The sequence below is a fragment of the Achroia grisella genome, unplaced genomic scaffold (genome assembly GCF_030625045.1).
Source record: "Achroia grisella isolate CSIRO2021 unplaced genomic scaffold, CSIRO_AGI_Agris_v1 utg660, whole genome shotgun sequence".
Taxonomy (NCBI): Eukaryota; Metazoa; Arthropoda; class Insecta; order Lepidoptera; family Pyralidae; genus Achroia; species Achroia grisella.
In genome coordinates, this window is record NW_026712984.1 from 48,160 (window position 1) to 73,703 (window position 25,544).

A 25,544-nucleotide genomic window follows, 5' to 3' on the forward strand; every position below is an offset into this window, starting at 1 on the left:
CGACTACTAATGACCTAAAGACGAGAATACCTGCCTTGGGGTTATCACCGACTTGTATGGCAAGAGGACGGTCCGCATCGGCCCAGGCTCTTGCGTATTGTTCCTGGGCGAGAACAACATCGAGGCCCAGGTCTTCCACTATCCTTGGTAGCTCACGAGTCGCCAGCTCCGACCCCTTCAGGATTATTTGTCCTATCCCTATTCCTAGTGCGCGATTATGAGCCATAACGAGTTGATTCTACAGCCCGCTGTTCGGCGTGGATTCTAGCTGGGCATACCCTATCCATAGTACCGTGCAACGCGGCGTCTTTACGGCCAAATTGGCCTGCTGGCGGATGCGCATTTGTCCCGCGCGTGTCCGGCTTCTCCGCACCTTCCGCAGGTGACGACCGAGGCCCGGCAGTATTTTTCCGGGTGGCCATATTGGTGGCACTTCTGGCAGCATGTGACGTCGATGTAGTCACCGGGAGTGACTACATCCCACCCGATGTACAGCCTCTAACAAACAGCCTAAACCAACACGTCTCGAAGGTCCGCACTACACAGTACGACCGCCGTGGTACGCCTCCTTGTTGTCCATGCCGTTCAGATTCTGCTTCACTAATCCCCCTACAATATGCTCCCATTTGTGGTCTGCGCTCCGCCGCCTCCTTGTTGGTGGTCTGCACCGCAACGCCGGCGTTACCGACCTTCCTCACCCTCTTCACCTGCACATTCAGGTCTTTAGGCCGAACCGCCTTCTTCAATACCCTCTTTGTGTCTTCGGCCGTCTTCAGCTCCGGGGCCGCCTCTTCCATAAGGTACACAAAGACGGGCCCGGAGGCGATCTGGTGCTGGCTGCGCGGGATTACCCCTGCTCTTCTGACTGAGCCGCAATGTTTTCGCGTAGCTCCGTGGTCCCGATGATGGTGCCAGCGCAGATGAGGACGCTTTCCCGGCTCCCGCGGCAGCCTTGGCAAGGGCATTCCGGAGCTCCTCGCAGCGGAGCTCGGCCCGACTCGCGTCGAGCTCAGCTTCCGCCACTCGGACGTCCATCGCCCCGACTATTGCGACTATTTCCTGCCCCAGAGCGCTGATCGTTGCCGTGACACCCTTGTTGAGCTTGCTGCCAGGACCGGTAATCATCCCCATTATTAGCGGTGGACGGAAACAATTATTCGGGGGGAACCTAAACCAGCTAATTTGGCACTAATTATTGTAGGAGGCAACATCAAAATCAGCAGGGATACCACCCTTTTTTTTTTTTTTAACGTGTGGAAAATCTTCAAAAGACCGTCACCCCGCCGGAGGGAGGGCGGGGCGGTGTGTGAGATTTATACTCACCACAAAAACCACACGGTGTACCTACGAGCGCCTATGCCGGAGCCAGGTGATTCGCAAGTGCATTTCTACCCCAGCTCCGACGGCGACGGCCCGCCCTGTAGATGTTGTAGGGCAGGCCCCATCTCGTTATACGGTTAGGGCGACCTATTTCGCCCTACTCCATTGTGGAGGCGTGTGGGTACATGCGCACACCTCCGGGGCCTTTGGATTGGGGGGACTGCCTCCCTCAAGGCAGTCACCCCGGCCCCAGTGGGGGATAGAGGGGGGCGGAGTTGGATACGCCCCCACCTCTAGGCCTGGCTCTTATATTAATTATAGATTTCCAGCCTTGGAGCCGCAAATCTAAAATTTTCCTAAGCGCAGAAAACCCCGAACAGTAGATGGAATGCTACCATACTTTATCATACGCCAACGACAGTTAGAAGCCGTCGGCAGTCAAGGAAGCTGACGAAGATGAATGATATATTATACCGAAGAGGTGCGACTACACACGAGTTACTTAAAAAAAATACAATTATTTGATAATCATAATACAATTAATTATGAAAACTAATACAATTAAAGTAAACTTAACCTAACTTAAGAATTAGTGTCATACTTGGGAACAATTTTTTTTTTAATTTAAATTTGTTTGTTGTTGTGTAGTATATCTTTTTGTGCTGGTTGTAATTTTTTAAATTTTAAGCTATTGCATAACTTTTATCGCGGGCTTTGAGCGCGGCGACCAAATCAAGAAATTCTATAACGAAAAAAACCTAACACCCCCACTCCGACCGGCACAGCGGTGCGGCGTTGAAAGTCGTGCATCGTCTAAAGTCGTTTCAGTTTGGCAGACTTCGGTACGGTGTTTGGATGCGTGCAATTAGACGTATGCGTCTAGACTACCTGCAAACTGCTCATAACTGAGTCCACGAGTTACTTCAAGCCCGCGACTAGTTGAATTTTAACGTGTGTGTATATGATACGACTGCACTTGAAATAGAAATAGAAATAATCTTTATTCAAATAAACTCTTTACAAGCACTTTTGAATAGTCATATTTTGATTCTACCACTCATTCGGAATGCAGATTCATCACAAGAAGAATGAGCAAGAAACTTGTGTGTTGCTATTTTTAATATTTTTTTGATAAGATTTTTTTTTATATAAATAATTACACTATTACAAGTAAGAGGCATGCGATAATCAACATAGAAGTCGCTACGCACTCATTATTAGTGTAATCAGATAATATTGTCAGTGCTATGGATTTAAAGTTTTTCTATAAAAACATTATTATCGTTAACGAATTCTTCAATTTTATAGTAAGCTTTTTTGCAAAGGAACTGTTTTATTTGACATTTAAATCTTTTTTCTGGCAGATTTATAACATACTCTGGTATTTTATTGTAAAACCTTACGCAATTGCCATAAAACGAATTACTAACTTTAGCCAAACGACATTTAGGTAAAATCAGTTTGTTATTGTTACTAAGCTTTTATTAGTGCAATCACTAACTCTTTTGAAACTGTCTATATTCTTTCTGGCATAGATGATATTTTCGCAACGGTGAGGATATTTGATTCTTTAAAACACTCTCGCAATGACTCCCTGGGACCCATACCATAAATGGAGCGAATGGCCCTCTTTTGTAAAGTAAATATTGTATTTATATCAGCTGCTTTGCCCCACAACAAAATACCATACGACATAATGCTATGGAAATAGCTAAAATAGACAAGTTTAGCCGTTGCCACGTCTGTTAATTGTCTGATTCTTCTTACCGCTAAGCTGCTTCGAAATCGGACGAATACGTAAGCAGCTGTTTGTGAGAAAGTATATTATTTTATTACTGTATAATAAATTGTTCTCTTATCTGTCACCACGCTCAAAAAGTGTAACTTGAATTAATGTCAAAGAAAAAACTTGAATTAATATAATATAAAAAAAATACTGCATGAATAAAATAAATAAATAATTATAATTGCATAAGTTGATAAAAAATGCTATGCAATAGCTTTACCGCGGCAGTCTCCAAGTGCCACAATTTTTTTTCTTACAATACAGGAAACGACACCTACGTGTTCTTCTGCTCGAGGTTTCACTGAAACAAAAGAGAAACAAGAATATTCATTTTCAGAATTATCATTATATTAATAAGTAAAGCAAAAACTTTGTACCCTGTTTAGAAAATTGCACTGGCGGAGTAGTATAAAATTTGGTACACTTATTCTTACTAATACTGTAAATGCAAAAGTAACTCAGTCCATCTGTCTGTAAAGGTGTCACACAAAACTTCTTAACTCATTTATAAGAAATTAGTTACAGATAGTCTAGATCCTGAGAAAGAACACAGGCTATTTTTTCAAACAAAAATGGTTTCCAAGGGGAAATGAAAGGCCATATAGCTGTACCATTTTTAAAGCCAGAAGCTCTAAACGTAATAAATATAAGGCTGTTGATTAAATAAAAGAAAATGTGACATTCAAAGTTTGTAAAAAAATTACCCTAAAGAATGTAAAGTAAAATAAAAAGTTTGTATGGAAATTCGTCATTTTTGATGGTATAAAGATATCATGTACGACTTATTTGTAAAACAATTAAAAACATCATTCAATGTCACTATTCCACACACACAAACTCGCGGGCATGGCTAGTAGTTCATATAGATAAACATTTTTTGCATGCATATGAATATAAATAACATTTTCTACAACTTTTGTCCGTCTGTGTGTCTGTTTCGGTTAATCTCTGAAATGGCTGGACCAATTTTGATGAGAGTTTTATTGGTAGGTAGCTGATGTAATAAGGAGTAACTTAGGCTACTTTTATTTCAGAAAAATTCTCAAATTAACTTTTTTGTTAGTATAAAATAAATTAACATCTATATAAAACATTACTCACACTACCATTCTATTACAAGACTGATCAAACGTCTGTGTTAATATTGTTAACAAGCTGTACCCGCGACTTCATCTGCGAAAACAGTGACCTGGATCAAATACTGAAATAAATTTAATAATCTAACCCCATAAAAGTCAATAAAAAAAGTTTCATCGTTCTAGCTTCAAAAATGACGAAACCTCCATATAACCTTTCATTTCTCCTTTCGACCACTTACACCCATTTCTCGCATTAAAAAGTAGCCTGTCTTTTTTCAGGGTCTCTAGACTATCTATGTGTCAAATTTAATTTAAATCGGTTCAGTAGTGTTGGTGTGAAAGCGAGACCGACAGACAGATAGACAGTTACTTTCGCATTTATAATACTAGTAGGGATAAGAGAAAAGGGTATGTTTATAATGTGGACTAATAAATAATCAATCAATCAAATCATTTATTTGCAGAATACAGGACTTATAGGTGTATACTATATTAAATATGTCCAGTGTATTCAGCTGCATAATTTTTTTATATATTATTATTTATTTATTTATTTACGTCACACTAAGTGAGCTTTACAGTTTCCCAATATGCCCACTTAGGAAGATTGTATACATATATACACACTTATAGAACACTAGTTACTAATATGTATACTAATTACACAAGAAAAAAAAACAATAATAATAATAATAATCTTTATTTTTCATACTACATAAATAATCTGCTGCCATCCTACGAAACTCCAGCAAATTACAAGTAAATATGTCTAGATCTGGAAAGCGACTAACTACACCGTTGAGTAGAGTCAATGCCAGAGAAATAGGAGCCTGTTTGGCTAGCTCTGTTCTTCTCCACGGAACATCGAAAGTAATTATTGGGCGCTCTTATGAACACCGATTTGAATACCGCTTGGGTACAATTTTCACCTCTCATGACTTTCACTACATATTCCATTAATGTAATTTTCCGTCTTACTTCGAGTATGTCATATCCCACCATCCCCAACAAAAACATAGTAGGATATATATTAGGGTATGTGACTCTATAATCATACTGCCTTTGATATATATATCATATAATTTCATAATATATATATCATATAGATTTTGTTGGTATAAACTTTTTTTGGATTTTCTCCACCACTCAAAGATATTGTTTATATCTTTCTGAAGGAGCTCGCAATCAGAAAAATTAGTAATTTAAAAAAATAATTTGTCTGCAAACAACAGACCGCCGTAGTGACTACCTCCGGCAAATCATTGATAAATATCAAAAATTCCAGGGGCCCTAAATTACTTCCCTGACTCACCCCGGAGTACGTGTAATATGGCTCAGAGTAGCTTCCATTATACTGCACAAACTGCCTTCGATTGCGAAGGTAGTTAGAGAAGAATTTAATTAACGATGGAGAAAATCCGGCAGCTGAAAGTTTGTGAAGAAGTACATCGTTGTCTACACTACCGAATGTTTTTTTTATATCGAAATATGCTGCGTAAATCTGGCTGCCACAGTCCACTGCTTCCGTGACATATGTTCAAAAGGACAGTAAGTTGGTAGTCGTGGACACTAACATACATAACTCTTTCAACCCCTTATAACTCTTTTTCTAAATATATATTTAACAAATTTAACTTCAAGCTTCTTTTCCATATAAACATTTAACTCTCCTTTAAATTCTTTAGAACCCATTTTTCTTTAATTATATTTAATCAACAGCCTAAAAATCAGTTTCAGGCTTTGAAAATGGCAACATATCCATACAACCTTGCACCTAGGGTAGGTGCAAGATTGTATTCAATCCCCTTATAACCCTTTTCCACATTAAAAAGTACCCTATATCCATTCTCAGGGTCTAGATTGTGTGTTTCAAATTTCATTTAAATCGGTTCAGTAGTTTTGGCGTGTAAGCGAGATCGAGAGTTATAATATTACTGAGGTATTTAATCAATAAACCCAAAAAAGCCAATGAAAAAAATTTCATCATTCTAGCTTAAATAGTCATGAACTTACATAAAACTTTGATCCCCTAAGTAAGACTGACAGACAGACTGAGTTACTTTCACAGTTATAATATTAGTAAGGTATTTAATAAACTAACTCAAAAAGCCAATGAAAAAAGTTTCATCGTTCTAACTTCAATAATGACAAATTTACATAAAAACCTTCATCCCCATTTTTATTATACACCTTTAAGGGTAATTAATTTTCATGAAAGTCAACAAAAAATAAATTATTAATAATTAAAAATAAACATAGTAGTTAAAAAATAAACAGTTAAAAATGTAATAACATAATCCTAACCCTTTTTTTTACAAGGGAAATTCCGTCATAGAGATCCGCACGCCCCGGGGGAGGCCTGCGGATACTGCCGGACTCCCACCGGCTAAAACCCCTTGGTGTCCTCCGCTCGCTACTAGCGCCGGGGTTACGAGATCGACATTGCAGTCCACCGTGACCCCGGCAGCACGGACATATAATATCAATATGTCATTTGAAAGCTTGAAACCTAAGCATTAAATTTATTTAGAACAATGTTTGAATGCAGAGGTAGCGCTCGAGTGCTATACTGCACCGCTATCTTCATCACATGTAAGTAGTCAAATTCAAACTAAGCAATCATAATCAAAACAATACCCTACGTGTCGAGTGGACAAATTTGAACAAGTTTAGTAGTTTGACAATTAGCCGACGGGCTGAGGCCGGATTACCGTGGGATTATTATATATTACAGTAGACTCGCGGTAAAGCGTAACAAACAACCCTGCTTACACATTTATAATATTAGTACAGGATTGATAGCATTGAAACGATACCTGGTATTTCCGTACTGGTTAACATAAAAATCTGCTTGTTACTGGCACATTCCCATAGGTAATACATCCCAATGCAGTATTATTTAATAAAGGTCCAGATGGTTTTATGGGGAATCACTCATGCTGCACTACCTGAAAGAAGATTTCACAACCCAGTAGCAATAATATTTTAGCAGTACAGTCAAAGCTGATATCAGGAAGTATAATATGATGAGAAGATATGTTGAATTGCTGTTGCAATATCAACAACCCTAATATTTTAAAGGATTTGTTAATTAAATTTGTTATTATTAATTTAAAAACATTGTTTGTTAATTAATTATATACAAGTATGTAGTCAGTAACCTGTGACTTTGTCTGTGTAGAATATATATATATATATATTTACTAGCTGTACCCGCGACTTCGTCCGCGTAAAATAGTGGCCTTGACTATATGAAAATATATATGTACTATGAAAATATTTAATGACCTAACTCAATAAAAGCCAAATGAAAATGTTTTATCGTTTTAGCTTCAAAAATTTCGACACTTCCATACAATCTTTCATAACTCTTTCAACCCCTTATAAATCTATTACTTAATATATATTTAAAAAATAGGCTAAAAATTAAACTTCAAACTTCTCAGCTTTAAAAATGACTATATTTCCATATAAACATTTAACTTTCCTATAAATTCCTTAGAATCAATTTTCTTTATTCATATTTAATCAACAGCCTAAAAATCAGTTTCAGGCTTTGAAAATGGCGATATATCCACACAACCTTGCACCTAACTTTTCAATCCCCTTACAACCCTTTTCCACATTAAAAAGTACCCTATATCTATCCTCAGGGTCAAAAATAAGTTTAAGCTCCTAGCTTCAAAAGACGAATTTACATAAAATCTTTCATCCCCTATTTTATTTTCCCTCTTAAGGGTATGTTTTTTACAAACTTTGAATGATATATTAATTTATATTTAATCAACAGCTTCAAGAATAAGTTTCAAGCTTCTAGCTTCAAAAATGACGAATTTACATAAAAACTTTCATCCCCTATTTTATTTTATACAAACTTTAATGGCCTATTTATTTATATTTAATCAACAGTCTTAAAAATCAGTTTCTAGCTTGAAAAATAACGTATTTATATACAAACTTACATCCCCTATTTTATTTTACCCCACTAAGGGAAAATTTTTATAAACTTAGAATGTCATATTTATTTATATTTAATTAGCAGCCTCAAAAATAAGTTTGAAGCTTCTAGCTTCAAAAATGACGATTCTTCCATACATCATTTCAACTTCTTACAACCCTTTTTTCGCATTAAAAAGTAGCCTATGTCCTTTCTCAAGGTCTAGACACAAAGAGTGTGTACCAAATTTCACTTAAATCGGTTCAGTAGTTTTGTCGTGAAAGCTAGACAGACAGATAGACAGACAGAGTTGCTTTCGCATTTATAATATTAGTAAGGAAGTAAGGATAGTAAGGATAAACTTAAATAAATATCTAAAATACATGTAGCCTAAAATATTCCTTATGACATATAGCTATCTAAAGTCCCATCAAAATCAGTACATCTGTTTCAGAGCTAACAAGAACAAATAAACTCTGTCTACAAAAATTATTTAAATTACTTGTACTGGAGATTCCTCCGTGGTATAATGACCTTGGGTAGCATTTTAATTAATTTTAACTTATAAACGCCCCATACGGATAACATTTTTACAAATTTGAATGTTATATTTTATCTATCTTAAAAATTACAATATTCCATACATATTTCCATCACCCCCCTCAACTTAGGTCTATGTCTAGACTAATGGTGTACCAAATTTAAATTAAATTGGTTATTAAGTTATTTTCACATTTGCAAAATTAAGAAGAAAGTAGAGTCGGTGAAATACCACTAGTTCAACATACAAATATAAATCTAAAACAAAATCTCAATATAAAAAGTTGTGTAGCAATCATATGAATTAGAACCTTAATAATGTTCAAACTTATAATTTAAATTAATTATGGTCAAATTTCAACCACTGGGGGACCTCTAGTTGATATAGAATTTTGAAAAGTTAACAATTTTCTTATATGTGTGGAAAATTTATTGAAAATTCTAATATGGTGTTAAATATAGTTATTCATTCAGTTATACATAATAAATAGTAATGTTTGCCTTTTGCCTATTATATACTAGCTGTTGCCTGTTTTGTCTGTGTTTCTGTTGTTTTTCTTAAAATAAGTAGCCTATGTTCAGTATGTTCAGTGCCTCACAGTTCAGTGGTTTTGATGTGTTTTCCAAACATTTCCCATCAATGCTCTGCTCCTATTGATAGTAGCATGATGAAAAGTATACTATAACCAGCCCAGGAGTATGAAGAATAATTGTACCAAGTTTCGTTAAAATCCATCGAGTAGTTTTTTGTTTCTATATATGAACATACAGACAGACAAAAATTTTACTGATTGCATTTTTGGCATCAGTATCGATCACTAATCACCTCCTGATAGTTATTTTGGAAATATATTTCATGAACAGAATTGACTTCTCTAGATTTAATATAAGTATAGATTTGTGCCATTTACTATACCCAAACTATAATTAATAGGTATGTACAATCTTGTCAATCAATGCCTTTTATCAAAATAAATATTTTAAGTGCACTTCATGCTCATTTAAACATAATATGCATAAAATTTTAGTTTTTTTGTTTATTACACCTTTGTTGGTTAGCCATTTTGAATTTGACACATCAAACAGCTTATATACTTATTAATATAATACTTACACAATTGTTGTATTTCAGCAGTCATCCAATACTTATTTTAGAAGACTCATTCGATTTATCGGCAAATATGGAGCTGGTAGATTCTATTCGGATGACTCCCTAAAAATAAAAAAATGCAGTAAGCTTTGGCATGGCAGTTTAGCATTTCTGTGCAGTTGAAGCCATAGCATATATTATATCTGTTATTTTTAGGTAAAATGTTAATGAAGAATAAAACACATAGCTCCAAAACTGCTTCAATATTTTCGGCCTGCAATTTGCAGTTTGTGCATGAACATGTATGCTGTACATTAAGATTAGCCAGACACATCAAGCAGTTTGTATAAAAATTAATTATATCTTTGGTGAATCACCATATAAGTAATTTTAAGCGTATCGTAATTGTAAGCGGTAGATTTAATTTTATTTTTAACCCTTAAAAATTTAACCCTTAAAAAGCTAAGCAGATTTTAATAAAGCCTAAAGCTTTCCCACATAAATATAAACGTATGTATAATATTTCAGAAACAGATAGTTTTTGCTAAGAAGTAATGTTTCAAGTTCGTTTTAGTTAGGTTAAACTTTTGAACTCACCATTCTTGGTAGGCTAACTTTCTTGATCTTGTTAAGAAACAATATAGCCTTCTATAGATGGTATTATAGTCCTCAATATTTATTTCGAGCAATCCCCACACAGTTTAAATATATTGAAATATATAATAGATTTGAAATACGTCACATGGTGAATTTAACGTGGTCTATCCGTTAGAAAATTTCAGGTTAGCCTCAGGGTTGCCATCTTTAAAACGTTTACCCTCATACGAAGAAATATAAAAAATTACAGATTAACTTAATTTGACTCTTTAATCTCGTATATTTTTGAAAACAAAAAACCTAAAGGTAATTTAGTTAAAAAAAGACCTTGTATATTATAGGATTTTGACCAATTTTCAAAATTCAAGAAATAGTATGAAAACGTCTTTGTACTATAGGCCAGAAATATCGTATTTGTACAAGTATCCTAGTAGTATGGCCGATAATTATAATTATTCATTGAAGCTGTGAATTTTCAAATTTAATATTCAGTTTTAAACAGCATATGTCAATATTAAACCTTTGACTTTGTTATGTTATTGTAAAAATAAATGATTATGAATTTGTTTTCATTAATGTTATTTTACCTTTATATCGTCATACATAGTATCACACCCATCATTCCCACAGAATGAACAAAACTTACGGATATTTTTTTCTTTTTATCTAACGAGATCAATAATTTCCCATAACTAACCCTGGCAACATTATGTGGTGCGAATATACATATAGCACTGTGACTGAGGGACTTCTATCATAAAAAATACTTTACGATTGGCATCCCAGTTTTTTACTCTATGATTAACTGGTTCTAAGTGAATTATATAGATTTTTCTTAAAAACAACATCTTTGAAATGTTAATTTTCTCTTTGTTAGTTTTCCTAATTTCTAAAATAGTTTATTCAAAAACGCTAAATGACAGAAGTTTGGGGTCGTCGTTCATTAACAAACAAACATAAATTGATATGATATCTTTACTAAAACTTCATAATTACTTTATAAATTGAGACAGCATCGTCCTTTTTTTCATTTTCAACTTAAATATCTAAAAAATTGATCATAATTAAACCCGAAATTTCAACAAGAAATTTTTGCATAAAAAAAGCATAATAATAAAGTTAATATATAATACTGAAAAAAAAATATAAGTTAAGAAAAAATAAACAATAATAATAAAGTTGTATTTGTGAATTAAAAATTAATTTTGCTAATATACTTATTTCTACGAATACTAAGTTGTTGTTAAATATATATATATATATAATAATTTTATGCCAAAACAAAAGTACATATTTAATTAGCATTTGTCACACTAATGGCAATTAATATATACTTAGTGTAATTTAAAGTTGTTGTTAAATATATATATATATATATTTATATATATTGCCATTTTTTATAAACAAGACACTACAGTTATGGTTAGTTGGGGTCCCTGATACTTAGTACACAACCGAGTCAATAAAATATATCATTATAAAAGCTATTTATCAAAACAATCGATCGTTTCCCATCGATCAAATATTTCACCGGTCAAATAATTTCGTGTTTGGGTGAAAAGTCAACAACATTATAAAATAGAGAACGTAATATAAAATTAAAGATCCGTGTACAGTATTGGGACGTTATATATAAACATTATATTCTGTTAAATCATATCGTAGTTTTTTTATCGATTAAAATGTTTTTGTGTTTGATCACAACTTGAATACACACGATAGTTGCGGACAAGACTGGCCGATTGTATTTTAACCGAACATCATCATATTTTGCATTTTGAATTACCTTTCAAATTTTATCGAATATTTCAATTCGATGTTAAAACATTGATATTAAAATTTATAACATGGATAAATATAGCCAATAACACGTCAATGATGCAGGAACAGCAATGATAGCAGTTGAAGCTTTTTTTACAACTTAGAATGACGGCTCTCCTGATGGAAAGGGTCGCCTATATACCGTCGCCTATATACATTGAGCAGTACCTGCCATGTTCATATATATCAGCACATTGTTTCCCTCATGCGTGCGAAGTCGCGGACAAAGTATATAGATAGATATACATATACACAGATAGTATACCCTGAGAAAGGTCATAGACTACTTTATAGTGCGAAAAAAGTATTGTAAGGGATTAAAAGCGGAGATGAAAGGTTGTATAAAAGTATCGTCATTGTTTAATTTAAACAAAGAAACTTTTTTAGGTTATAATCTAAATATATTTCCTTTATTTGGTCAATTTCATTATACCACGCTGACGAAGTCGCGGACACACCTAATATACATATAAGGATGGGACTTTTAAATCAAAACAAAGCCTTGAAAACACAACTATTATATATAAATAAAATAATTATTTGCTAAGTATAATATTTGAACATAGTTATCTACTGAATTAATATGTAAGAAAAATTAATTAGTAAATTTATGTTATAGTGTCTCTAGATAGTCTGTGACTGAACCAAAGGAATAATATAATAAAAAAATATGGTCATTATTAGCACTTTGATAATAGTCAGTTATTTAAAAAAACTAAACTGTTTGGTCTGTATTCACTGGATTTCATTTCAGTGTTGTGTATGTGTCGTAAATACGATTAAACCTGTATCAATCTTAAGTATTTAAACAAATTCTGTTGTAACACGTCAATAAAATATATCATTATAAAAGCTATTTATATATTTATACAAATATTACAAAATAATTTCAATATCATCAAAATAACGTGACTGGCCGATTGTATTTCGACTACAATTATCACAAGGATAAATACTGCAGACATAGTTATGACGTGACTTTACTGTTTGGTCTGAAAATCACCTGTATCAATCTGTTTTCAATATAATTGTAGTGAAAATCACCTCTTCAATATAATTGAATAAACTTGTTGAAACTATTTTCAATTGTATATAAAAATGTCTGAATTCAAAGACTGGTACAATAATGTGCCATTCTTTACCCGGTATTGGCTGACATTCACTATAATTCTGAGTATAGTTGGGAGATTTGGTATCATCAGTTACTATTATTTCGTGCTGGATTACTATCCGTTTATTCACCAATTCCAGGTCAGTAAAGAACAACAGTAATTATTCAATTTAGTATTTCTTTAACATAGTTTTGTTACCTATTTTCTGCAGTCACAATATTTTGTTCTCATACTTCATATTAAGATACAATAAAGTATTAGAAAGACCGGTCACTATAAGTGTTGTCCTTGGTAAATTGTAAAAAAGTAGCATGCCAATGTCATTGTGCCCAGTGTTATTTGTGTTTCAAGAAATATGTAACTGTGCTAATAATATACGCTGGGGAGGACAATAAGACGAGCATTAGATCAGGTCAGATAGCCCATCATAACATACAATAACCCAGATGATAGGCTGGTTGCCGAAAACAGAGTCTAATTTATATTAAATTAACCCATCATAACAAATTCAACAGGAATGTGTATTTTAGTGAGTATAGTTATAATAATGAATTTAAGAAAGAGGGGAAAAGTTAAAAAAGGTTATTACTATTGAAATAAGGGGCATAAAATTTAACAAGTTTAGCACAATTAGGTTAGGCAAAAATATGTTTTCTTCAGCTCATGAAATGAATATACTAAGAAAAAAACTATTTTATTGGTGGTTTGTGGCTATGAATTATAGAATTAAATTGTTTGTATCATATCTCCAAGTAAAATTGAGTGATGTAACTTTCTATTTGATTAGGGGTATTTTGAATAATAATTTCCATCTGAAACATAATGTTATAGAATCTTATAATTTTCACATGAGAAATCAAGAAGAAAGTTAAATAAATTTACTATATGATGCTCAAGTAGCTGCTCATCTTGACTTCAAAGGATCATTTTTAATATTAAATATTTTTTTAGTATTTAATGTTACTTTTTTATTTCTCTAGTCCATTCTTGCATCATCTAAAACTTTCTGTTTTCTCTACTCTACCGAAAGGTTGTCTGGAATAGATTGCTTACGCGATAAGACCACCTTTTGTACCTTATTACTTACTATGTTCTTTGTATTATATTTCTGGTGAATTCAAGAGTAAATAATAAATAAATATATAAATTCTTTACAGATATGGAGACCGCTCACGGCACTGTTCTACTATCCCATCGGTCCATCAACTGGATTCCACTTCCTGATAAATTGCTATTTCCTCTATAACTATTCACAAAGACTAGAGACAGGAATGTTTGCTGGGAAGCCTGCAGACTACCTTTACATGTTGCTATTCAACTGGGCTTGTTGTGTTCTTATAGGATTACTAGTTGGCCTACCAGTAAGATCTATTAATTATTATCTATATCTCTATTGATTCTGTAATTGGCATATTGCTTTGTACAAAGTTGTCTGGGTGGATAACTCTGTCTTACCTATTCAGCCGCCAAACAGCTTGTTTTGTAAGCTGTGAAATTACAGGATAAAAGGCATATTATATTATTATGGACTTATAATATTATAGTCCTCTGGAGTAAAAAAGCCTGGTGGTGTAAAGTGTCATATAATAATGTGAAAGTGTGCTATAGGTGTGGTTAACCATTAAGTAAGATTTTTTGTGCCACTCTGTTTAAATAAAATAAAAAAAAATTATGGCCTTGGTGATCTAGCGGTATAGGACATCACTTCTGATGGTTGCGGGTTCGATTCCTCGCATGGTACAGACATTTGTATTCATGTGTATGATTGGTTGTATCAGTCTGGGTGTATTCTATCTATATTATGTATGTGTTTTAATTGTCCAGGGTTATTATTATTATTATATATTTTATTTTCACAGCTTTTGCTGGATTTTTACACTTTGTGGTGTATATCACATTATTATTGTTGTATTCCACAGATACTCATGGATCCTATGGTTCTGTCAGTGCTGTATGTATGGTGTCAATTGAACAAGGATGTTATTGTGTCCTTCTGGTTCGGCACTCGCTTCAAAGCCATGTACCTGCCTTGGGTGCTGTTAGCTTTCAACCTAGTTATAAGTGGAGGGTGAGTAGAAGGTTCAGTTTATGCAGCATAAAATATTTTTTTTAATTATTATTATCATTTTTCCTAATCAGACTGTTTTTTCTTAATGATATTTTATTACACAAACTAAAACCTCATGCAAATGTGTACTGCAAACCATAACAGTACAGTGTTTTTTCACTTTCTTTCACTATAAGAAATAAACATGAAAGTTTAAGAGTTAAAATATACTTATTAGGCTTAGTTATTTATTATATTTGATTTCTTTTTGCAATTCTGTCACATAAAAAAATATATTATTTAATACCAGCGAAAATATGTCAGTCTCTGAGAGCTGACTGAGCTGAGAGAAGAAAAACTCATCATCAATTAGTAGAATAGAGGAAAAAAATGTGATGTATATTTGGCCTCAATTAACTGATATGGTGTCCTATCAAAATCCATTCAGTAGCAGATTTGGCATGAAAGAGTAACAAATTCATCTATCCATACTCATAATATTTTATAATATTAGTAAGGTTTTTGTGGTGTTTTGTTTCAACAGTGGCATAATGGAACTGCTGGGTATTCTAATTGGGCATCTGGCATTCTTCTTGTTGTTTAAGTATCCACAAGAGTTCGGTGGTCCAGCCCTCTTGACACCTCCTTCATTCTTGTAAGTATATGAATATATCGTCATAGTTGTAGAATACTGACGGATCTGACTATTAAATTAAATAATAGTCAGATCCATCAGTATTCTACGACTATGACAATATTTTTCCTTTTTGTTCATACCTGTCAGAAAATTCATGTCTATGGAGCTTAATTGGTTGCATTAATGATTTTTTCAATCAAGTGATAATTCTTTATATTTAGTCTTAAATAAAGAAAAGAAAAAAATCATTACAGTTATCTGAAGTACATAGTTACATATGTAGGTATAAGCATAATACTATGTCTTTATGCATTATATTTCATAGAGATAAGTATTATAATATGTAAAAACAGCATTCCAACAGAATTTACAAAAAAGGTACAGTTTTCGAGGATTTATTTTTTACTTCGCTTGTTGAACATAGATTATAATTTGTCAGCCATTCTGATTACAATATATGTAATTATAATATAATAGCAATTATTTTGGTTTCAGTTTTTTTTATTTTTTTTCAGACTCTTCTTTATTTTTTTATGAATTTGTATTGGAATGGAGTATATCATTGTTATTGTTTTACTTTAATAAGAACGGTGTAGTTATAACTTGCATGTTTATGTCGTTCTTTACAATGTTTTAATACTTTATCATGTTAACTTCTTAAGGTACAAAAAGCGAAAAATCATATTTTATAGCTAGCCTAATTTTTTTCTTTTCAGAAAACAAATATTCCCTGACACGAGATATATGGGAGGCTTCGGTACAGCACCCCAAGCGAGAATTCCTACTCGACCCGGCGGCAACGTCTTTGGTGGCCACAATTGGGGGCGTGGGCAAACACTAGGAGGGAATTGAACATATTAGGATCAAATAAGTGGTAATGGAACGTCAGATTTCTAAATAAAAGCAATGTGGTTTCTGTTGTTCTACTGCAAAGGAATGGATGTTGTGATCTACTCTGGGAACTAATTTTATTCTTATTACAGTGGATGGAACACTGATATTTTTGAAACTTTAGAATTATACACTAGTAAATAAATTAAAAATTCAATATTGCGTTGGCAATGAACGAACTGATCTGGTTATTGGTTTATTAAATTTTGTTGTGATTACATTTTGAGAGAACAGTACAAAAAAATATTGTAGTGAGATTGATATCGAGATCTCCAGAGTAGGCTTACCCCATATATGAGTTTTTTTATACGGCCTTAACCGAGTGTATGTATATGCGGAATAATATTATAAACTCATTTGTTCCATACCTCGTTACCTATAAAAACGACTGAAGGAATCTTAAAGAAATTTGACGTGAAAATGGATTTCACAATTATTATCATGAGGACAGATATAGGATAGTTTTGCCTAAAGAAAAACATACAAAGTCAAAGGCATCTGTTAGTTCCAAATAAGTAAAAAAATAACAAATCCGTTTCTCGCTTGTTATTTTTTACCTTCATATAATGAGTTAATTGTACACTGTTTATTCAGGGTAAAAGAGTAATTAATTATTTTGTGTACCTCAATTTTTTGTTGCTATATTTCAGATTCTGATAGCCATTAAGTTTTCAATGGAAAAAAACAGATGTGAAGAATGTGTGAATGTCCACGAACAAAATATGTATTGTTATAATCGAATATATTTTTAACAGCCTGTGTATTAATGAACCTAATTTATAAATTTAATAAGCTAGGAATTATTGTAACTTCTTTAAAAACAATGTACCTCATAAAATATCATGATTCTCAGAACAACAGAACAGCAGGCTCTTGTTAGTGTGTGGGTACTATGTACTATTGTTTTGTATAGATTAAAAATAATTTCAATTATTTCTAATTTCTGTACATAAAATTTTTAAATGTTCACAATAATTTGGATCTATTACATCAATGTGATAGACGACATGATAATAAAGGGTAAAGTTATAATTTAATCCTATCGAATACCTAAATATTTTCTACGATTATCATTTCATAAACTCATTTTTTATAGTCGACTAGGTAATCCGATGGACGCTGTCCTGCCTTAGGTGTGAATATTTATTTCGAACTGTCTAATGGCCAATTTTAAATAGTCGTTAAGGTTACTAATTTCAGATTTTTAGGCAATTTTCTTAAAAAAGAAATTCCATAACAACCTACAAAGTGTCAGACAAGTAAAAAGAACAAGTTGAATGAAATCAGTTAGATTGTTCTCATGTTATGTTCACTTGTCTGAAGTGACCAGAGGAAATAGATTAACTAAACATTTTAAATTATAGAACTACATTAACTGTTACCCACGACTTAAAAAATAAAAAAACCCTTCATCTGCATGGAATTTAACTTTTTTTTTTGTTAATATAAGTAAAATTTGTTAAAATAATAGCAGTCTAAATTCTCCCTTCAAATAGGTCCAGCAGTTTCAGAGATTAGTAAGAACAAACAGACAGACACAACAAAGCTGCCAATTTGAAATTACAAACGTACAATTAAATTTTATTTATTTGTACGATTTAAATCAACAAATCTTATTACCAGCTTATTTACTTAATTTACCAATTAAGTAAAGTGTTTCGTAAATAAGCTGGTAATAATATTTTTTTGGAAGCTGGACTAAGCATAAAACTTATGTATATAATAGGGGGATATTACATTATCACTTATGTATATAAATAACAGACATAATGCCAGTTTTGAAGCTATTGATGCAGTTTTGTTTGTATGTAACTGCCTTTATTCTGTATTTATGACTGCTTAATCCAGATAATGTAATAATATTAACCCACTTACCAATAACATTATAATATAAATTACAATTAGTTTTATTCCTTTTCGATGGACTAGATACTTTTAATTGAATTACATGAGTATATTATTTTATATATCTTATTTTAAAAGAAATATATTTGATCAGGATGCATGTATGAAATATTAAGATAAAGCAGGAGTATAGGATATGTTTTAAGTATGTCATGTCAAGAGTTTAAATTGTATTAAAATTTAAATGTTGTATTAACACAAACAAAGATTGTATATTTAATGTTTGTGAGTACAAATTACTTGCCTCTATGTACATGCATGTTGGAAAAAAATTATGTTGGTTGGGATCGTAGGGTACAATACTAAATTTTGAATGGTTCCTGTCAGTTTCTAAACATAATTTTGTTATTTTAAAGTCCGCGCAGATGATGGAGAATCTTTGAATATTAATATGAATGCCTACCAATCTCATGTTTGCAGAATCTTAAAAATGCGACATGTTTAAATTTATCATAGACCTTTGCTGACAAAGAGGGTCACAGAGGACAATCTGAAGTAATTTCCCTTGTCTGCGTAGATTATATTTTATTAATTGTACATAGATATTTATACCTAAGAACTATGGTATATTTCTATAATGATATTTTAACAATGAAACAAATACACACATTTTTATTTTTTCCCCTTTCATTTCATTGTACTATTTAGTTTCTATAGTTGTTGTTGAACCGTGTATTTTTTTATTGGCAAACAAGCTCACGATAATAGTAGTAACCGTCATCTTATTCATGAATAGCACCGCGCAATGTAACCTCATGGGTTGCCATTCACTACTACAGAGGTCTAAATAGAAGTTCAACCCATACACAGCTTACAAATTAAATACTTGGCAGCTTAAATAAACGGTGAAACAGAGATACACACAAATTGCTTTAAAACATAAAAAATGACAAGTAAAGACAAAATAAAATTAAATACGTTTACTAATATACACTAGATTTATACATTCAGTGGTGAAGGTCTTTTGGATCGGGCTTGCCATACTCTTTCTCCCAATTGGCAATAAACTCTTTCTTCCTTTGCTCACGTCGCTTGAAATATTCTGGGTACTGAGCCTTTTCTAATGGATGCCAGTAATCAAGCACCCAATCCGGGGCCGTGACGACACGCGCGTGAGCAACCCCGCCAACGCTGGTAGCGACTGTAAACAGGACAAAAATTAATTGCAGGCGTCGTGTACATTGGTTTATACAACTTAGAATGCTAATGATCATGAATCCAACACTTTGAATTTTACTGACTTACTGACTCACCGGTGATGAACCTATATCAAACCACATGAAACAGTCAAGACAGGAGGGTAGCCTTGCCATGTGAAAAGTAGACATGTCAAATATTTGCTATTACCAGACATTATATAGAATATTTTTAAAAGAGCAGATGGATCCATTATACTATTATCATTCATATAATGGAATGGTCCAAAGAGCTAAGATTATACAATGAAGCACAATAGGATCAAATGGATACATTGAATGGATACATACATTGTTAGTGTAAGAGGACTAGTGGCTTAGTAGTTCTCATTGCTAGCAATGAGGACTAGTGATCTAGTAGCCCAAATTATTAATAAGTTTAACTTAACCATCTAACATTGGCAGTAGGACCTCTGAGTGGGGATGGTGAGATTATTGGTAATGGGGTTGAATCATCCAAACATTGTGTGTTATTCTGCTGAAATGCAACATTAGTGTACAGCATCAGTGAAGCTGGTGCACCAATTCATCATTATCCTTAAACAAAACCTGTAGACTTTCACAAAAACAATAAAGGTTTTAGTAAGTATTATGCAAATTACTTTATATCAGCATGCATAGCTGAGAAGAAAAATCTAAAAATTTAGTAACTTAATTCTAGTAATATTATTTTTATTTTAGAGCAAAATAATTCAAATGAAGACATATCATTCCTAGTTAGAGCTGTGTTTAACTAGCCTTGCAGATCTATGTTTACACCATAAAGAAGATAAACTTCATTTTTAAATAAGAATTCCTTTAGTACACAGTTTATGGCTAGTATGAAGTCTGGTCTATCTTTTACTAATAAAATGGACAGTCAAAGGTTACATTTTTCTTTACTCACATTTCTTAGGAATGGGATGTTGCTGTAAGAACAATTCTTCTTCTCCCTCCTTCAGTAATGTTATAGCCTTGCGCATGTCTGTTTCCTTGGCATTATTATCAAATCGTGCTCGTAGCAGCACAGCATGGTACCGGTATACATGGCTATAATTATAAAAAAATATTAGCAAGTTGATACATCACCTTTCTTTAATTTGTCTCAATGGTCTAGCTGTTTGACATATGACATTGTGTTTGATAGTTTATACATTTTTTTTAAAATAGATTATAATGATATGGTGCACCACCTGCATTATCAGTATAAACTGGCAGGGCACCAGTGGAGGATGATAAGATGAACATGAGGTCAGTTCAGTTTGTCGACTGTGACAAATTCACCAGCAATTTATCTCAATGTTTTTCAGAGGGAACTGCATGGAGTTCAACATGACATGGTACCATGTTAGCAATGGGGTTAACGGTACATATTATCACAATCTCACAACCACCTTCCCCCAGGTTCAGATTTGTATACTGATTGTTTGAATTGGCCTGACTGTTATTAAGTATGTATTTACAAAAATATACAATTTAAAGTATTTTTGTGAGTTCAGTACCCATAAGCTTCGGAGTTAGATGATATATTGACCAGTGATATTAGAATTATACAACAGCTCTGGTCTTCATCTATACCAATACTACAAGTTTCTTTACTTGGAGTCTTAATTGCTCTTTCTTTTCTTACTTTGGCAAATTTGTATTAGGAGACATGGTGTAGGTGGAAGATTAATGCTCATTGGTTATGATTTCTTAATCATTCTATTATTAACAAATCCGAAAAAGGCAGTCCAATTTATTTGTATTTTTTTGAGTTAATATTAACACAAATAAATATTTTTGCCATGTATAGTTATTCAATATAATCTACTTGATATTTTAGTAAATATTTTATTCTAAATAGTATTAATAGTAAAGTAATTTTAAAAAAAATAAGAAGTAATAACTGTTAAAGCTTAGGAAATATTCTAAGGATGATGTATTACTTATGAACCAATTTATATTATACAATTTTCTAAATACAAAACATATAAAGTATGCTTCTAATACGCCAGTAATAACATAATAATGTAAAAATTGCCATACAAAATAAAAGCAATTATGTGTAGCAACTTAAGTATAAAAGATACTGAAATTAACCTGAACAATTTATTGCAAGATTTTATTACAATTTCCAAAAGCACAAAGAATCTTGGTAATATCTGTAAACGTATGTGATCAATAAATTGTGTTTCATAAAAAGCAAAATTACGTAACGCAATATAAAATTGAAAAGGTCTAGGTTATTAATTAGAAATAGGAAAATAAACCATACCGTCGATCATAAAACGCCTCTATATTACGTAAAGCCCTCTTGTAAAGACTACAAACTTTTTGCGCATGGGTTTTTATTCCTAGAAAAGGAACATTCGCCATTTTAAGTATTATATTTTGATTTTAAGATTTTGTTTGCCTTCGAATTTATTTGACTTTGATTGCTTGATTGATGCTATGCCTTCAATCAACGTAGAACTGACGTAGAGCAAAATGACAACACGCCGTGATGTGAAGCGTACGTTCTGATCGATTCAATATAATCGAATAGTTAATTACTATTATAATATACAATAAAATAGAGAACATAGTACTACTTTAAGGTAATTGATAATCGCTTTCTTACTCTGTATTGAGGTTGATAACAACTAATATTTAATCATTGAATAGAGTGGCTAATCATTTGAACGAAACCATAGACAAAATAGCTTGTGCAGAAATGAGTAAGAAATCACTAGTACTAATCACTGTACACAAAGTACAGTATATTTTGTTTATTCACACTGCATATATCAAAAGCTGACATGGTATTAAAATGATTCCTTAGCCGGTATGTATTATAAATTATGCTTATTATGATGTTCAATTAAAACGTGTCTGCAATCCGTCAGATACAGTAAAAGCTTCTTATTCGCGTTTTCACTATTCGCAGATTTAAAAAATGCGACCCAATTCCTATATTCACCGCTAAAATTTTATTTATTCGCAGATTTTGTATGTACCGATAGACCTATATCGGTATCTGATGGCAGAAAGGGAAAAAAACTTATGTTAGCAATACTGGGGAATTTGGAATAAAATGTTTTGATACTTTTTTTTCCTTACAGCGGCTAATTTTGAAATGTAATAAGTAAATTTATCCAATGATCAAGGATAATTTTTGAAAATTTACTGTGGCGAATGTGGGGTTCGAAATTTAGATGAAAACCCCAATTCAGAGTAATTGAGTTTTCATGAGTTTATTAATTAATTATAGGTTATCAGAAATTGAAAATGGTTTCAAACATTGCACATCCATACAAAACTCTTCATCGGAAGTGGAAGACGTAGTATTTATGATAAACTGATAGTCTCAGTTAATCGATTTTGTTCTGTGAACTGATATTAAATTTTTATTACATGTTGACAAGATTTTTGCCATTCATCGATCCCTATTTGAGAGAAAGCTTCTTCTATTAAAGACTTTATATCACTTGCATGTCTATTGACATACGACTCTTCGACCTATATTCCAAACAACAGTTTGGCACAAAACCATATTTTCCACCAGTATGTACAATGATCCATCTAGATTCTAGACTCTGCCGAAATACTTTTAGATGGGCCTGCAATATCTTTATTTTGTCAGCATTTATTCACTGAAAATGAATCGTGTATGTAGGTTTCATCCTAATAAACTACATTTAGCTTATCATCGGCTTCTCGATTCTTTTGCATACGCTCCAAATACTTGAATCTGTGTATCTTTATGTCATAGTCGCTCCATTAAAATATTCCTTTTAGATTGGCACTTCACGAATTCGATGTCTTTTAAAATAAGTCTGAAGACAAAATAAGATTGTTAATTTTAGATTACTATGTTTTTAGATTATATTCAAACCGAAAGAAAATGAAATTAATTTTTGTTACCCTTCCTCCCTGATTTCTCCATTGAAATTGATTTCCTCCCGAAAAATTTGTAGCAATTTCATGATAGTGGGTATTTCTTTTCGTACATTGTAAAACTCATTTATCTTGTTTCTGATCAATTGTAAATCAAACCTATCCAATTTTTTTTGCCACATTTCCACTTTATACCGGGCTTACTATATACGCCTCTGTTAGATCTGCCTTCATCAACAATTCGTCTTATGGTTAGTATTAGAAACTCCTGAAATAAAACAAAGTTTAGTATATATACATAATATAATACACACGAAAAATGCAATAAACCAAAGTATCACGACGTGTCATTCCTACTAACTAGTCAACGCTTGCACATGGCTCAATATCGATCATTGTGTTTGTTCTGCACCTTGTTCATCAAATCAGTATCAATTCAGTATTCTTTTATAAACAATATTTCTTGATTGCGATCGAAGATGTTTCGTCGACATTTTCACCACTTTTTAAAAGAAATTTGAAAAAAAAAAACATAAAATTCCTCAAAATTTCAGTTGACAGACGACATTTTTTTGTTGCCATATGAAAATGACTATTTTTTAAACTTTTTTTGCCATAAGATTCTGGTAGACCTATACATATATAATTATAAAAGGATTCCAATAGGCATCTAAACCAATATCCTTTGTGAATGGCGTTAAATGGACTAATAAAAATATTAAAATAGATCTTACTACTACTACTTTACCTAAAGTATGTTAGTTGATATCGCCGAGGACTTTGATCAATGTTTTTGAGAATGTAAACAAACAGAAAAAAGGGTATCACTTTGAATTGTAGGAGCTTATAAGCAAGAGAAAATTACAAAATTCTTCAAATCATAAGCAGCCTAAAAGCCTTAGGACAATTAATAAAATGTTTAAAACCTTAAATTAAATTGATTTTTTATTTCGTCACCTAGGAACATATCCCTATACTATAATCACATGTAAATTACCAATCCGTATTCACGGTTTCTGTATTCGCGGCATATTTATGGAACATATACCTACTTACCCCGCGAATAATGAGCTTTTACTGTATATGATTACCTAATTTTGCAACTCTTTTAGCTTCCGCGATTGCGCCTTCAGGTTACGCTCGGTTTAGTAGAGAATGTTGAATGTTTTTTAAGTCTTTTGTTCGTTTAGTTTTGATATACGTTTGTTAATGCTAAAGCATTAAGAAATGTATATCAACTCTTCAGTTATCTCATTATTTGTAGTTTAGATGTTTTTTGTACATATGTTATGTATATCGGTATGGTACTGTATATCGATAGTTTGAATGTTATTTACGTACCTGTGTCATTTTTAGATTTATATATGTTAATATTTGCAAGAAGACCTTGCTGGCAGCGACAACATCATTACCCGATCATCAGGTTTGATGAACTAATATGTAAGCGCGGGGGGAAGGGTTATTGTTAGTAATGTGGACTAATAACCCCACTGCTAGCAAGGTACTATCTCAGGTTGACCGACACGTGGTCCCTCTGGCAAATATCGTGATTAAGTCATGGCGAATTTACCACGATGGGCTAACTGACCTGATCTCATCTTATCATCCTCCACTGGTCTCCTGCCAGCGTAAACCGTTAGCGCAGGCAGGTGCACTATTCCTTTATCATCCATAAGAAATATAAAATATGTAGACATATAAATACTTTAAGATGTCCTTTTGTATGAAATAATAAAGTGTAATTCGTTC

At 32.7% G+C, this 25,544-nt stretch overlaps 2 protein-coding genes and 1 long non-coding RNA gene across 3 annotated transcripts; 1 reads left to right on the forward strand and 2 right to left on the reverse strand.

The window, feature by feature from the left end:
- Positions 1 to 3,262: 3,262 nt before the first annotated feature.
- On the reverse strand, positions 3,263 to 10,508 carry LOC131849872 (uncharacterized). The gene is made up of 4 exons (XR_009357806.1): positions 10,350 to 10,508; positions 9,777 to 9,871; positions 7,002 to 7,133; positions 3,263 to 3,407 (listed from the first exon to the last, which is right to left on the reverse strand). It is a non-coding gene; the product is annotated as an uncharacterized LOC131849872 (long non-coding RNA).
- A 2,699-nt stretch (positions 10,509 to 13,207) lies between these two features.
- Positions 13,208 to 17,541, forward strand: LOC131849735 (derlin-1). Its single transcript, XM_059199850.1, has 5 exons — positions 13,208 to 13,421; positions 14,440 to 14,643; positions 15,202 to 15,350; positions 15,874 to 15,984; positions 16,683 to 17,541. Exons 1-5 carry the CDS (start codon positions 13,269 to 13,271, stop codon positions 16,816 to 16,818), a joined length of 753 nt encoding a protein of 250 aa, XP_059055833.1. The 5' UTR covers positions 13,208 to 13,268; the 3' UTR covers positions 16,819 to 17,541.
- A 2,126-nt stretch (positions 17,542 to 19,667) lies between these two features.
- Positions 19,668 to 22,370, reverse strand: LOC131849736 (NADH dehydrogenase [ubiquinone] 1 beta subcomplex subunit 9). Its single transcript, XM_059199851.1, has 3 exons — positions 22,195 to 22,370; positions 20,845 to 20,987; positions 19,668 to 19,903 (listed from the first exon to the last, which is right to left on the reverse strand). The coding sequence occupies exons 1-3, from the start codon at positions 22,293 to 22,295 to the stop codon at positions 19,710 to 19,712; spliced, it is 438 nt and encodes a 145-aa protein (XP_059055834.1). The 5' UTR covers positions 22,296 to 22,370; the 3' UTR covers positions 19,668 to 19,709.
- Between the last annotated feature and the right edge of the window lie 3,174 nt (positions 22,371 to 25,544).

Coding starts and splice junctions, on each gene's coding strand:
- LOC131849736 (XM_059199851.1), bottom strand. CDS start 22,295: ATGGCGAATGTTCCTTTTCTAGGAATAAAAACCCATGCGCAAAAAGTT. Junction 20,988..22,194: donor GAGGCGTTTTATGATCGACG/GTATGGTTTATT, acceptor TTATAATTATAG/CCATGTATACCGGTACCATG. Junction 19,904..20,844: donor ACATCCCATTCCTAAGAAAT/GTGAGTAAAGAA, acceptor TCCTGTTTACAG/TCGCTACCAGCGTTGGCGGG.
- LOC131849735 (XM_059199850.1), top strand. CDS start 13,269: ATGTCTGAATTCAAAGACTGGTACAATAATGTGCCATTCTTTACCCGG. Junction 13,422..14,439: donor CGTTTATTCACCAATTCCAG/GTCAGTAAAGAA, acceptor AATTCTTTACAG/ATATGGAGACCGCTCACGGC. Junction 15,985..16,682: donor TTGACACCTCCTTCATTCTT/GTAAGTATATGA, acceptor TTTTCTTTTCAG/AAAACAAATATTCCCTGACA.